A 14,501-nucleotide genomic window follows, 5' to 3' on the forward strand; every position below is an offset into this window, starting at 1 on the left:
CCATTTGTGAAACTATGCAATTTTAAAGACTCCAAGCTTCCCTTTGAAACAAGGACCTTCTTTTTAACATACATATCCTTTTGGTAATGCAGTTAGGTGGTGCCTAATTCAAATCTGGCCCCAAACACTTACTAGTTATGTGATCCTAGGCAAGTCACTTAAGCCTGTTTGCTCAGTTTCCTCATCTGTAAAATGAACTGGAAAAGGAAATGGAAAACCACTCCTATATTTCTGCCAAAAAAAAAAAAAACCCCCAAATGGGGTGGTGAAGAGATGGACATGATTGAAAAATGACTGAACAATAAAAATCTTCCTGAAGTTGTGTGGCCAGAAATCATTAATTAGCACAGTCTCTGAAAAAATTTGAGGATCACCCAAAGAGAATAATATGTGAAGTAATATGCAGCTTGTAACATACAACAAATGAAGAACTGCAAAGTCTGAGAAATAAATTATGGCTTTGGGGGAGGGTGGGTTCGGAAGATGAGTTGATCACAGGGAGAATGAGGGGAAGCTAATAAACAGTTCAAAAGTTTCACTTGTACCCATACAACATCAAAACATCAAGAGAGAACCCCCAACATGTTTGGTAGTACCCTGAGGCAAAATGACAAGAGGACATGGAGTCACAAGGATGACAGTTACAGGTAGGTTCAGGTAGATTACATCCTACATCATCAGAGGTAGTACCCATTTGGATGACATGGCTCCACTAAATAAATCTGTAGTAGTGGTAGAGGCTTTCCAAAATCCAGATCTATTATGAAGAAGTTAAATTGATTCTAATCTGTAATTGATCCTATTCTATAATATATTGTATTATTCCCATTTTATATGATTGCTCAAACCTCATTTCTTTGTTGCTGCCTATGAACTCAGTTTAGAAGTTCAGTTCTCCTGCTAATCACTGTTCTATATTTGCCTCAAGGAAATCTGTTATCTTTGAGGGATACAGGTGGACACAAGGGAGTCTGCTCTAGTATCTTTACATCACCAAGCTATCCTTCAAGAATGTTTGGTTTATTATTCAAAGAACCTGGTCCATTATCTCTAACCTTGAATATTTCTTTACTCACAGCAGGGGAGGAGGTTGTTTCTAGCTCCTCATTCCCAATTGTCTACCAGTTATCTTGTCCCCACCATCATGATGCTGTCTACTCTGTAACTAATTATATTGTTTTCCCCACCATCCCAAAACTCTCCAAAACTCAAGAGTATTAGATTATTGAGAGGCCATAGACCCAATTTATTGGTTACTGCTAGTCTGCCTAATAAATTGATCATACTCAGACCATTGACTCAGTTTACCTTAATTTTTTAATGTAACAACTAAACACCCTACTCTACAAAAAACAAAACATTAAATAATTTTGGCTTCCCAAAATTGCACAATTAAGCATATTAAGTACTTAATAAATATTTGACTACCAGGAAATCTCTCTCTTGGACTTGGTTCTTACCACTTACTCAACTGAATCCGTTATCTCACTGATTTGGGAGTTTCTTCCAACAATGCAGATCTCAGCCTATCTATCCATGCCTGTCCCTGCCCTGAGTAAGTCTTATGCAAGTTCTCCTGAAAGTCTACCAGAGAGGCTCATATAATGTGTCAGAGGCCTTCCTTACATTTCCCCAGCACCAAGATGGTGCTAATAGAGCACTGTGGCTATACACTGGTTAGCCTTCTCTTACCATATAACCAGTCCATGTTCTCTGTCACAATTTCTGGATGACACCATACCAGATGTTCTTCAGTTTCTTATTAAAATTTTTATTCATATATTTTGTTATACCTCCTTCCTTTCAGAGAGCCATTATATAAAACAAAGAGTATTTTTAAAAGTAGTAATGAAATCTCTCTGGGTCAAAGGGTAAAGACATTTTAGTCACTTTATTTTGCAAAATTCAAAACTTTTTCAAAATGGTTGCACCAAGTCACAACTCCAAGAAAAAGGCAGTAGTATGTATAAACTATCTTCTAATAATCCCATTCACACTAATCATTGTCATCTTCTATCATCTTTTCTAATTTTCTGGGTCTGAGGTGAAATCTGAGAAGTGTTTTCTTTTGCATTCTCTTACTGTGATTAGAAGCACTCTTTCATATGGTTCTTTTTTTTCTTTTTTTTTTGCAAGGCAAATGCATTAAGTGGCTTGCCCAAGGCCACACAGCTAGGTAATTATTAAATGTCTGAGGCTGAACAGGTACTCCTGACTCCAGGGCTGGTGCTCTATCCATTGTGCCACCTAGCTACCCTCATATGGTTCTTAATAGTTTGTAATTTTTCTTTTAAAAATTACTTGTTCTGGGGGCGGAGCCAAGATGGCGACAAGAACAGATGAGTCTTAGGTGCTCTCCTATAAAACTTATAAGCTAAGAACTCTAACTAAATTTTCGAGAGACAGAACCCACAGAGGGACCCAATGAGGCAGTTCTCCTACTGCCAGAGGGGTGACCTGCCAGAGTGAAAGAACTTCAGCCTCGGGAGGTAGCCCCAGGGCGCTGGGAGCCACAGCTGCCGGCTGCTGGGGAGTTTCCTGGAGCACCAGGCACAAATTGGGGGAAAGGGGGGGGGGACCTCTGCCAGAGCTAGCTGAGCAAGTGAAGCCCAGCCCTCAGGGAACAGAGAGAGCTGTGTGGCCAGCACAGCCAAGTTACAGGAAACAGAAGCAGGCCGAGCAGGTAAGCAGGAGCCCCCAGGGCATGAGCCCATTGAACCTAGGGAGGGGAGTGGAGAGAGACTGCTGAGCTCTGTCCTCTGCCCTTGGAACAGGACTCTGGGGCTCTGACCACATTCAGATCCTGATTGCAGTCTAGGTCCCCCATAGAACAGCAGGGCCCCCTCCACCTCAGCCCTATGGCAGAGGGGGGTGCATATGGTCATTCACAGACCAGGAGGGAGGACAGAGCCTCACACACTGAGACCCTTGTGGGAGTGTCCCAAAAACAGGGTCAGGCTGGGAAAATGAGCAAGCAGAGAAAAAAGTTGAACACCATTGAGAAATATTTTGCATATGAGCCCAAGAAGAATCAAAATGCTCAGTTTGAAGATGAGGAAGCACAAGCTCCTGCATCTAAAGACTCCAAGAAAAACAGAAATTGGGCTCAGGCTATGACAGAGCTTAAAAAAGACTTTGAAAATCAAATGAGGGAGTTGGAAGAAAAACTGGGAAAAGAAATGAGAGAGATGCAGGAAAAACATGAAAATGAAGTCAGCAGTCTAGTCAAGGAAATCCAAAAAAATGCTGAAGAAAACAGCATACTAAAAACCAGCTTAGGTAAAATGGATAAAACAGTTCAAAAAGTTACTGAGGAGAAGAATGCTTTAAAAAAGCAAAATTGGCCAGATGGAAAAAGAGATAAGAAAACTCTCTGAGGAAAACAAATCCTTCAGACAAAGAATAGAACTCAGGGAGATTGACGAATTTACGAGAAACCAGGACTCAATACTTCAAAACCAAAAAAAAGAAAAATTAGAAGAAAATGTGAAACATCTCATTGAAAAAACAACTGATATGGAAAACAGACTTAGGGAAGATAATTTAAAAATTATTAGAATACCTAAAAGTCATGATCAGGAAAAGAGCCTTGACATCATTTTCAAAGAATTACTACAGGAAAATTGTCCTGATATCCTAGAAGCAGAGGGCAAAATAGAAATGGAGAGAATCTACTGATCCCCCAGAGAAAGAGATCCCAAAAAACCAAACCCTAGGAATATTATATCCAAGTTCCAGAACTCCCAAGTCAAAGAGAAAATATTACAAGCAGCCAGAAGGACACAGTTCAAATATCGTGGAGCTGCAGTCAGGATCACACAGGACTTAACAGCAACTACATTGGAAGCTCGTAGGGCTTGGAATATAATATACTGGAAGGCAAAAGAGCTTATAATGCAGCCAAGAATCAACTACCCAGCAAGGCTGAATGTCCTCTTCTAGGGAAAAAGATGGACTTTCAATGAACCAGGGGAATTTCAAATGTTCCTGTTGGAATGTCCAGAGCTGAACAGAAGGTTTGATCTTCAGATACAGGACTCAGGTGAAGCATGGAGATTGGACGAGAGGGGGAAAATATGAGGGACTTGATGATGATGAACTGCATGTATTCCTGCATGGAAAAATGACACTGATAATACTCATATGAACCTTCTCAGTGAATAGAGCAGGTAGAGGGAGCTTTTATAGTTGAAGCACAGGAGAAAGCTGAATTTGAAGATAAAAATATGGTGTAAAAATGAAGTCAATAGAAAAAAGGGAAATGTAATGGGAGAAAGAAAAAGGAGAGGGGGGAATAGGCCAAGATATGTCATATAATAAGATTTTTCTTTATTACAATGAGCTATTGCAATGATATGGAAGGGGGGAAGGCAAGGGAGAATGAGGGAATCTTCACTCTCATCAGAGGTGGCTAGGAGAGGAAACAGCATATACTCAATGGGGTATAGGCATCTGGAGTAAGAAAGAGGGGGACAGGGGGAAGGAGAGGGAATATGAGTGATGGAGGAGAAGACGGACCATGGGGGGAGAGTGGTCAGACATAACACATTTTCTTTTTTACTTCTTTCAAGGGGCTGGGATTGGATGGCCTGTCTGGGACCATAGGGCCAGATGGATGCTGGGCCTAAGGGGTGGTATGGGGGCTCGGGGCCTCTTGGCCCCAGAGCTGGGGATCTGTCTGCTGTGCCACTTAGCTACCCTACAGCAGAGTCAGAGTGAAACAAGAGAGAAAATATAGTACATGGTAGTGGAGAAATAAGAAAGGAGGGAGTTGCGATCAGCAATGGCAATGGTGGAAAAATATGGAAGTAACTTTTGTGATGGACTTATCATAAAGAATGTGATCCACCCGCAACAGAGTTGTTGGTGTTGGAACAAAGACTGAAGCACATTTTTTATTATTATTATTTTGGGGGGGTGCAGGGCAAATGGGGCTGGGTGGCCTGCCTGGGGCCACATAGCAAGGGTGATCATTGGGTGTCTGAGGCCAGATTTGGACCTGGGTGCTCCTGGCTCAAGGGCCAATGTTCTGTCTGCCACCCAGCCACCCCTACTATTATTACTATTTTATTTTATTTTTGGTCTTTTTTTTCTTTTTGCAGGGCAGTGGGGTTCCAGTGGCTTGCATATCACACAGCTGGGTGATTGTTGGGTGTACAGGGCAGGATGTGGGCTCGGGTGCTCATGGCTCCAGGGCTGGTGCTCCATCCATTGTGCTACCTGGCCATACCTACAATTATTACCATTATTTTTTTTAAATTTTTATTTTTTTCTCTCCCCTTTACTTTATCGCTCAAGCGAGTCTATATTTATGGGAGGAGGAGTATTTCATTTACTCTTAAACAAGAATATTTTATTAATGTATAAAAAAACATTATTTGTACAAAATGAGAATAAATCTTAAATAAAAATGAAAAAATAAAAAAATTACTTGTTCTAGGGGCAGCTAGGTGGCACAATGGATAGAGTACTGGCCTTGGAGTCAGGAGAACCTGAGTTCAAATCCAGCCTCAGACACTTAATAATTACCTAGCCATGTGGCCTTGGGCAAGCCACTTAACCCCAATTCCTTAGAAAATCTAAAAAGTAAAATAAAAATTAAAAAAAATAAAAATCACTCATTCATAGCATTTCAAATATTCATTTTCCTATCTGACAGGGAATGGATTTGAGTTATTCATATGTATGCATGTGTGTACATATGGATGGATGTGTATATATATATATATGTGTGTGTGTGTGTGTGTGTTTGTGTGTTTGTGTTTTATTCATATATTTGCAATAACAATTCTTATCAGAGAAATTTTATACTGGCTCTAAGCTTCCCATAACAGCAAAGATCCATATTTTCAATACAAACATTTGCAGATATTGCTCTATAGCAGAAGACCTAGAAGAATGAACATTATACAGAGGGCAGTGGTGGAGTAGTGGTAGAGGCTTTCCATAAAGAAGCATATGAACAGCTGCAAAATACAATTAACAAAGGGATGCAGACAATTATATATGATAAACTAGATTATTTTGATTACATAAAATTGAAAAAATTCTTAAGAACCTACTAAAACTTAACATGAGACCTTGTGGTTCAGACTTGAGATTAGGAACTTGCAGAACTCATACCAGAGGTCAGCTTGAAGTGGGGGAACAGACTGTGCCCTGGATAAAACCACTTTTGGAACACTGAAAGTTTGCAGTGTCATAGCTTGAGCTGTCCCTAAGAATAATACAATGTTCACTATCCCAGGAAAGCAGCAAAAGGAGCACTGTAGACATTCCCTTCCAAAACACATATAGTTTGGTCTAATATAAAGTTCAAACTCAGGAAGCAGGTGGAAAGAATGAGCAATTAGAAAAAAAAATTCTACTGCAATGGGTTATAATGGTGACAGAGATGTTCAAGATACTCAACCAGAAGAAGAAAAAGACCTCAAAACATCTACATGCAGAGTCTCAAAGAAAAGAAAAGCCAAGAGCACAAATTCAACTTCAATTCCTGGAAGAGATGACATAAGGGTACTAAAAAAGAGCTTAAGATGCTTTTCTAAATGAGTTGAGAACAGTAGAGGAAAAGAATTGGAGGGAAAAGAGAGTGGAAAAGCACTAGAAAGAGAATCAAAGCTTGACAAAAGAGGCATAATATCTTATTTAAGGAAAAACTCCCTAAAAATTAGAATGAAGTAAATAGAATGTATAACTCCTGATAAAACAAAAAATAACTGGCAAAGTTAAAAAAGTAGAAAAATAAAGGAAAATCTAAGATACATCATAGCCAAAACAATAGAACTTAAAAACAAATCACAGATAGATAACTGAAGAATCACAAAAAGCCATGACCACAAAACAAAAAATGTCTAGACATTATATTTCAAGATATCATAAAAGAAAACTATCTAATTTCTTAGAACCAGAGGGCAAAGCATAAACAGAAAGAATCCACTGGGAACCTAGAAACCTTAAAATAAAAACTCCTAGGAACAGAAGAACCAAAATTCAGAGCTGTCAAGTGAAAAAAAAAACTGCGAATAGTCTGAAACAATTCAAATACTCAGGGAGCCATAGTCAGGTTCACACACAATTTAGCTGCCAGCACTATAAAGGAAAACAAGTTGAAATATGATATTCTAAAAGACAAAAGAATAACTAATCCAACAAAAGGGTCAAAAAGGGAAAATGGATCTTAGATAAAATAGAGGATTTCCAAGCATTCCTGATAAAAAAAGACCAGAGCTACATAGAAACTTTGAAGTATATACACAAGTTTTAAGAAACAAATAAAAAGGCAAACATGGGTGCCTTTGGGATGACTCTATTTAGTTGAGAATCTTGCCAGGCTTTCTTTTTTTTCCTAATGTAAATAGTATTTTATCTTTTTTCCCAATTACATGTAAAGACAATTTTCAACATTAATTTTTTATAAGAATTTTGACTTCCAAATTTTTCTCCTCTTCTCCTTCCCCATCCCCAAGATAGCAAGGTTATACATTGCAATCATGTAAAACATATTTCCACATTAGTGGAAATATATTGTTGTGCGAGAAGAGACAGAACAAAAGGAAACACACACACAAACACACAACATAGAAAATGAAAATAGTATGCTTTGATCTGCATTCAGACTCCATCAGTTATTTCTCTGGATGTGAATAGCATTTTCCATCATGAGTTTTTTGGAACTGTCTTGGATCCAAATTGTATTGCTGAAAAGAACTAAGTTTAACCTGACATTTCATGTCAAGAGTGAGTTTTTTCCTGTTAAAATGAAATCAATTTAATTCTTTTTTGATGTCATCTGTTACTCACCACATTCAGAACCTATCAATTCTTTTTTTCTGAAGGAAGTATTCTGTATAACTTACAAGTTGGTGGTTTCTTTCCTTTGTTTCTACTGGATCATATTTTCTCATATATTTTACCCCCTCCTTACCTTTTCCTACATTTGCAATGAAATCATTAGGTATTAGAGTGTTGGAATTCTAAATTAGAAATTCTAGACAAGTTTTTCTATAATTTCTCTATATTCTTTCATTCTCAGGATATATTTGTGCACAAGCTGTAAATATTTTGTGATTATATTTCATGTAAATATTTAAAATTATTACTGCAATATATGATAACCAAATATCCTATGAAATTATATTTTTTCTGTAGCTTGGGACAAGTCACATAATCTCTCTGAGTCTCAGTTTTTTCAGTTCCAAAATGTAGGGAGATCAGATGACTTCTAAGATCACTTCCAGCTATAAATGTATTGATTTCATCCATGACCTGGGTTCACAGCACAAGATGAGCAGGCCTACATGGGCTGCAATCACAGGATCATAACATAGAGTTGGAAGAGACCTTAAGCCACTTAATTCAAACTCCCAGTTTACAGATGAGAAAAGTGATTCCCAGGGAGGAGTTTTTCAGGATCACATGGTGAAATATCAGAGATGAAATCTGAATCCAAGGTTTCAAGAGGTAGCAAATCTGCAAACCAGGATTTGACTCAAGTTCATACTTAAATCTGACCCACTCTTGCTCACCACTTGACCATTTCTTGCCTGGATTGCTGTAATAATATGCTCAATGACCTTCCAGTCTACTCTGTTCAATCAATCCATTCTTCTGAGCTTATAAAGAACATTAATCATCAACACAGGTAGGGTATGTCAGTGACTTATTATAGTTGATGTGCTAAATACCTACTCTCTAAAAGTGGCAGGGATATATTCTCTATTTACACAAAGGGATTTAGGACACTTACATCATTCATCCTGTCCACAGTGGTGCTGATAAGATAGAGAGTATTGATGCTGATGGTCCGGACACTGTCACTAGCTAAGAAGTCTTCATTTTCTATAAATTGCTTCTTAGGCTATTTCAAGAAAGGAAGAGAATGTAAGAAAACAGAAGTATGATTGTCCAGCATTACCCTATTCTTTCCCACACTGCAGGTCAATATGAGGTTCAGCTCATAACCTGCTCCTTACCCCAGTCTTCCCATTTCTGTTAATCCTTCTAGTCACCTAGGCTCAACATCTAGAATTATCTTTGACTTTCTTCTCTCCCTTTCATAACCATCAATTGCTGACAAGTACTACTGATTTACTTTCACAATAAGAGAACTGAGTAAATACTACAGTTCATTTGAATGATAAAAGCCCAATAGCATTGCTCCTGCATGACACCCATAAAAATCTCATATTCACATGGGTGTCCATGTTACCCCTAACTCAATAAATTCCAGGGGCTGCCTTTTACTTGTAGCATCAGTTACAAAGTTCTTCATAAACTATGCTTCTCCTCCTTTCCAGTCTTCTTCTCCCTTACTCCCCACAATGGACTCTGATTTAGTGACAGTGGCCCCCTTGTTGTTCTACATACTAGATACTCAGGGAGCAAAGATACTAGATACTAGATACTCAGGCATTTTTCTCTGGCTGGTCCCTGGGTCTGGAATGCTCTCCGTCTTCAGTTCTGCCTTTCTGGCATTCTGGCTTCTTTTAGGTCTCAACTAAAATCCTTTCTTTTACAGGAAAATCTTTTCTCTTTAAATTCTAGTGCCTTCCCTCTTTTAATTATCTCCTACTTTTCCTCTATACAGTCTGCTTTGTATCTATTTGTTTATTCATTGTCTCTCCTCTTAAATTGTGAGTGTAGGGATTGTCATTTATCTCTTTTTTTGGTATCCCCAGTGCTTAGCATAAGAGCTATTTAATGCCTGGTTGCCAAACCCTTGTTGGTGCCAACAATGAAACCTGGGTAGAACACACCACACACATACTGGCTACTAATTTAGTCACTAGTAATAATTCTTCTTTTTCATGTTTGTTTGGAGAGGGTCTCTCACAGATATTTCCTTCTTTCTGAGTGACCATGAAGGACATTTCTGATCTTAGATCTACTGTTATTCCATTTCTACACCATAAGGCTCACAAAGATGAACAATTGATGTAAAACAAAAAAAATTATCAAAAACTACTCTAAAACCTGATTTTTAGTTCTGGCTTCAAAAAAATCACTGACAGATTTCAACTTCAGAAATATGCTATTTTGTATGCATAATAAATAAATTCATAAACATCCCAGAGTTTGTTTAAACTACATTCTGATCTCTGAACAGAGCTCAAAAAGCTGGGTAAACAGATGTGAGCAAAAGAAAGGGGGAATACGGAGGAAAGAATATCTCTAGATTTTGAGAAAGATTCTGCCAGGCTGACAAATATCTGTTGATCTTATTTTAAGAATTGTGCATATGTGCGTATTTATGTATATGAGCTTCAAATTTGTATAATATGTTTTTGTATGTTTTCCTCATTAGAATGTAAGCTCTCGGGGCACCTAGGTGGTGCAATGGACAGAGTACCGGTACTGGAGTCAGGAGTCCCTGAGTTCAAATCCGGTCCCACACACTTAATAATTACCTAACTGTGTGGCCTTGGGTAAGCCACTTAACCCCATTGCCTTGCAAAAAAAAAAAAAAAAAAAAGAATGTAAGCTCTCTGTAAACAAGGACTGTTTGGCTCTTTGTACTTGTATTTCCACCATCCGGCACATACACTTAATAAGTTATTGTTAATTGATAAAAGATAAGGGATTAGGTATCTTTGAAAATTTAATGGAAAAAAGTTGCTCAAGAAATCAGAAAGTTTCTCCATGCCAGGAATATTAACCAGGAGAGGAAGTATTCAGATCTGGGGTTGTTACAAACATTATCAAAATCATCCCTGAAAGCCATCAATGGACCAGAAACAATTTAAAAATAGAGCTTAATAGTTCAACTGAGCAATACAAGGGGACTTAAACAACAGTATGGAGTATGATTTTTTTAAATCTTAACCTTACTGCATGGGGCAGCACTTTGTTTTTACATGATTAGTATTTATTCACTATACATATACTATTTAATAAAAATGTTTTTATTTTTAAGGGAGAATTTGCTTCAAGTAACTGTACTCTAGTATGAGGAGTGGTAGCTCTTTTTTTTTGTTTGTTTTAGGTTTAGTGGCTTACCCAAGGCCACACAGCTAGGTAATTATTAAGTGTCTGAGGTCAGATTTGAACTCAGGGACTCCTGACTCCAAGGCTGGTGCTCTATCCACTGTGCAACCTAGCTGCCCGGAGTGGTAGCTCTTTAATAGGAGTGTTAGTCTAGTGGTTCTTGGGGGAATTGAAAGGACAAAATATACATACTCAACAAATTCGCTCTCACAATGTATTACTGAATGAGAAGAAGGATAAAATCACTCAACTATTCTAACTAGATCCACTACAAATTTGTTACCCAACTTCAACTGGGCCTGAAGTGCTGCTAGGCAATCCCATTGGCCCTCCCTTATCAACTCACTTTCCTACTCTCCACAGCAACTCTTCCAAATCTTTTAATCCCTCCTCAAATCTCCCATGGGTATCCCTCCCCCAATTCTCTGATAAGAAACTTGCCTCATATTTCACATAAAAGACTGAGGCCATTTACCAAGAGCTTCCTCTTCTCCCTTCTTCCTCATTTACTATTATTCAGATGCCTTCTGCTACCTTCTCCTCCACCCATCTCACAGGAAGAGGTGACCTTATAATTTCTATCAAGGCTAATCCCTCTACTTGTTCAAATGATTCCATTCTATCTCTTCTCTTTCAACAGAATACCTCTTCTGTTATTCCTTGCTCTTGATTTCTATTTTCCTCTTTACTGGCTCCTTCCCTACAGCCTACAAACATACCCATCTCTCTTACTCTGTTAAAACAAAAAACAAAAACCTTTTTTGATCCTTTCATCCCTATCATTTATCTCCTCTGTCCTTTGGAGCTCTGCTCAAAAAATTATTATACAATAAAGTAATTCTACTTTCTCTCCTCTCTTCTTAATCCTTAATCTAGCTTCTGACCTCATCTATTCAATGATGATTCCAATGAAACTCCCTATTCCAAAGTTACTAGTGATCTTTTAGTTGCTAAATTCTATGGCATTTTTCTCAATCCTTATTCTCCCTTGACCGCTCTACAGTCTTTGACACTTAATCACTCTCTCCTTGATACACCTTGACTACTGCAATAGCCTGTGGATGGGTCTGCCTGACTCAAATCTCTCCACGTTCCAATCCATGTACCATTCAGTCACTGAAATGATTTTCCTAAAACACAAGTCTGATCATGTCATCTCTCTACTCAATAAACTCCAGTGATCCCATATTATCTTCAGGAGCAAAAAAAAAAATACTGTTTAGGATTCCAAACCTTTCATAAGTTAGCCACCTTCTTCCTTTAGTTTTCTTATACCTTTTTCCCAAAGTTTACTCTCTGATTCAGTGACATTGACCTCATAGTTGTTCCAAGAAGAGGACATGTCATCTCTGAGGTTTGGGAATTCTCAATGGCTATTCCACATGTTTGAAATGCTCTCTCTCCTCCTCTATGACTACTGACTCCCCACCCCCAAGATTCCAAGTCCCAAATAAAATCCCATCTCCTATAGGAAGTCTTCCTCAACCTTAATTCCAGTGCCTTTCCTGTTCCATCTATTCTGTGTACAGCTTGCTTTGTGTGTATTTGTTTGTATGTTGTCTCCCCCTTTAGATTGTGCTCCTTGAGGGCAGGTGCTGTCTTCTGTCTCTTTTTGTCTCCCCATTGCTTAGCAGAGCTCCTGGCACAGTGTAGGCACTTAATAAATGTTGAATGATACAGTTTGACATAATCCAGAGCCAAGGGCATCAACAATACGAACTATGGTCAGAATGCAAATAGTGAGAGGTCAAGATTGATTGGAATCCTTTTTTTTTAGTTTTTTTACAAGGCAGTGGGATTAAGTGACTTGTCCAAGGTCATACAGCTAGGTAATTATTATGTGTCTGAGACCACATTTGAACTCAGGTCCTCCTGACTCCAGGATCATTGCTCTATCTACTTTGCCACCTAGGGGATCTTTTTTCTTTATAAGCTGATTATGCTAAAAAAGAAAACAAAAAACCACCCAAATTATGATCTTTTCTACAAGTTTCTTCTCCATCTGTCTGTACCCAAGGCTAATTATGCCCAAGTGAAATTATAGCCAAGTGTTTCTTGTCAGATTGGTTTGTTAGTTATTCCAGGTCCTTGTTTACAACTCAGATGGGATTAAATTCACCCCTTACCAGTGGTTCTGGTGGCAGGGCACATTGTCGAAGGATATACTCTATCATCATTTCACCCCCAGGCTGCTCCAGATATCCATGGTGGGCCATTGCACTGATTACCTGTACCACAGCCCTCTTCACCTATTCAGGAGAAAACAGCGATCAGAGCAAGTCAGCAATTTACAGGCAGTTCCACAAACAAGTTGGATATATTCTCTCTTTTTGTTTGTTTGTTTTTTAGGGGGGTTTTTTCAAGGCAAATGGGGTTAAGTGGCTTGCCCAAGGCCACACAGCTAGGTAATTATTAAGTGTCTGAGGCTGGATTTGAACTCAGGTACTCCTGATTCCAGGGCTGGTGCTCTATCTACTGCGCCACCTAAGCCGCCCCTGGATATCTTCTCTTAAAAGACCAAGCAAAGAAGACAAATGACAGCAAACAACGAGCCATAGGAACAAATGATTGAGCCACAACTCCAAGTTCTGCACCAAAACCAATAGGGCACACTACAGAGGAGTCAACTATCACACAGTGAGAGAAGTAGATACCAATTGTCTCTAAGTGCAGGTCTCATTGTCCAGACAATCTCATTCATCATATGACTATACTTTGTTATTTCTCTGATCAAGATTAGGCTCAAAAAGGAGTGAGTCCTGGCAAGTCAATGCTGAGCTATTTTGTGATTATTACCCTGTCCTATATCTCATTCAAAGGGCATAAAAGTCACTCCACTTACCTTATTGTTAGTGTCCAGCAGAGGAAATTTCATAGATGATAGAATAAATGGCTTTTTAATTTCCATCTGAGCAGCTGAAACAAACCAATCAGTGTGGCTTAGCATCCTCTGTTCCCAACCTTCCTAACCCTATCCCCCTTTTCTCCCACCCAGGACAGAAGGATAAATCTGAATAATCCCTTGAACCCAAGTCAACCAAGACTTCTTTATATGACTGGTCTTCATTTAACCAATTCTCTATTTTTAGGTCTAAGGTTCTGGTCACAGCAGGAAAAGGGAAAGGGAAGACCCATTCTCTATCTTTGAGATGCTATAAAAGATTTTTATTTACTGCTTTTATCACCCTGGGACCTCTATGCCCAAGAAGTTCACACACAAGGCACATACTAAGGATGGAGGGTATAAGCAGGAACAGGGTTGAATCTTGTGCCAAATGAATTTCCTTAGAGGGAAGGTCTCTCTGGATTTACTCAGTCAGAAGAGTTGCCCAATTGTCAGAGAGCTGAGATAAGCAAGGGATCAAGTTAGAAGTATGCAGAGGGATAGCTTCTGATCATATAATACTGAAAAGAAAGGAAGCTACTCTTTTCGTATTTCTAAGATGCCATTTTGTCCACTCCAATAATGCAGACATTGTCCTTTTTTTTGGCAATAGGGTTAAATGACTTGCCCA

The 14,501-nt window shown here is 38.7% G+C and overlaps 1 protein-coding gene across 1 annotated transcript in view; it reads right to left on the minus strand.

Moving 5' to 3' along the window:
* Positions 1–14,501, minus strand: part of MROH1 (maestro heat like repeat family member 1) — a 176,801-nt gene that overhangs the window by 96,186 nt on the left and 66,114 nt on the right. Inside the window, exons 12-14 of the mRNA XM_074202153.1 lie at positions 13,829–13,902; positions 13,113–13,235; positions 8,750–8,860 (exon numbers count right to left, since the gene is read on the minus strand). Coding sequence (XP_074058254.1) covers positions 8,750–8,860; positions 13,113–13,235; positions 13,829–13,902 — 308 coding nt within the window. The remainder of the gene's footprint in view (positions 1–8,749; positions 8,861–13,112; positions 13,236–13,828; positions 13,903–14,501) is intronic.

This window comes from Macrotis lagotis, chromosome X (genome assembly GCF_037893015.1).
Source record: "Macrotis lagotis isolate mMagLag1 chromosome X, bilby.v1.9.chrom.fasta, whole genome shotgun sequence".
Taxonomy (NCBI): domain Eukaryota; kingdom Metazoa; phylum Chordata; class Mammalia; order Peramelemorphia; family Peramelidae; genus Macrotis; species Macrotis lagotis.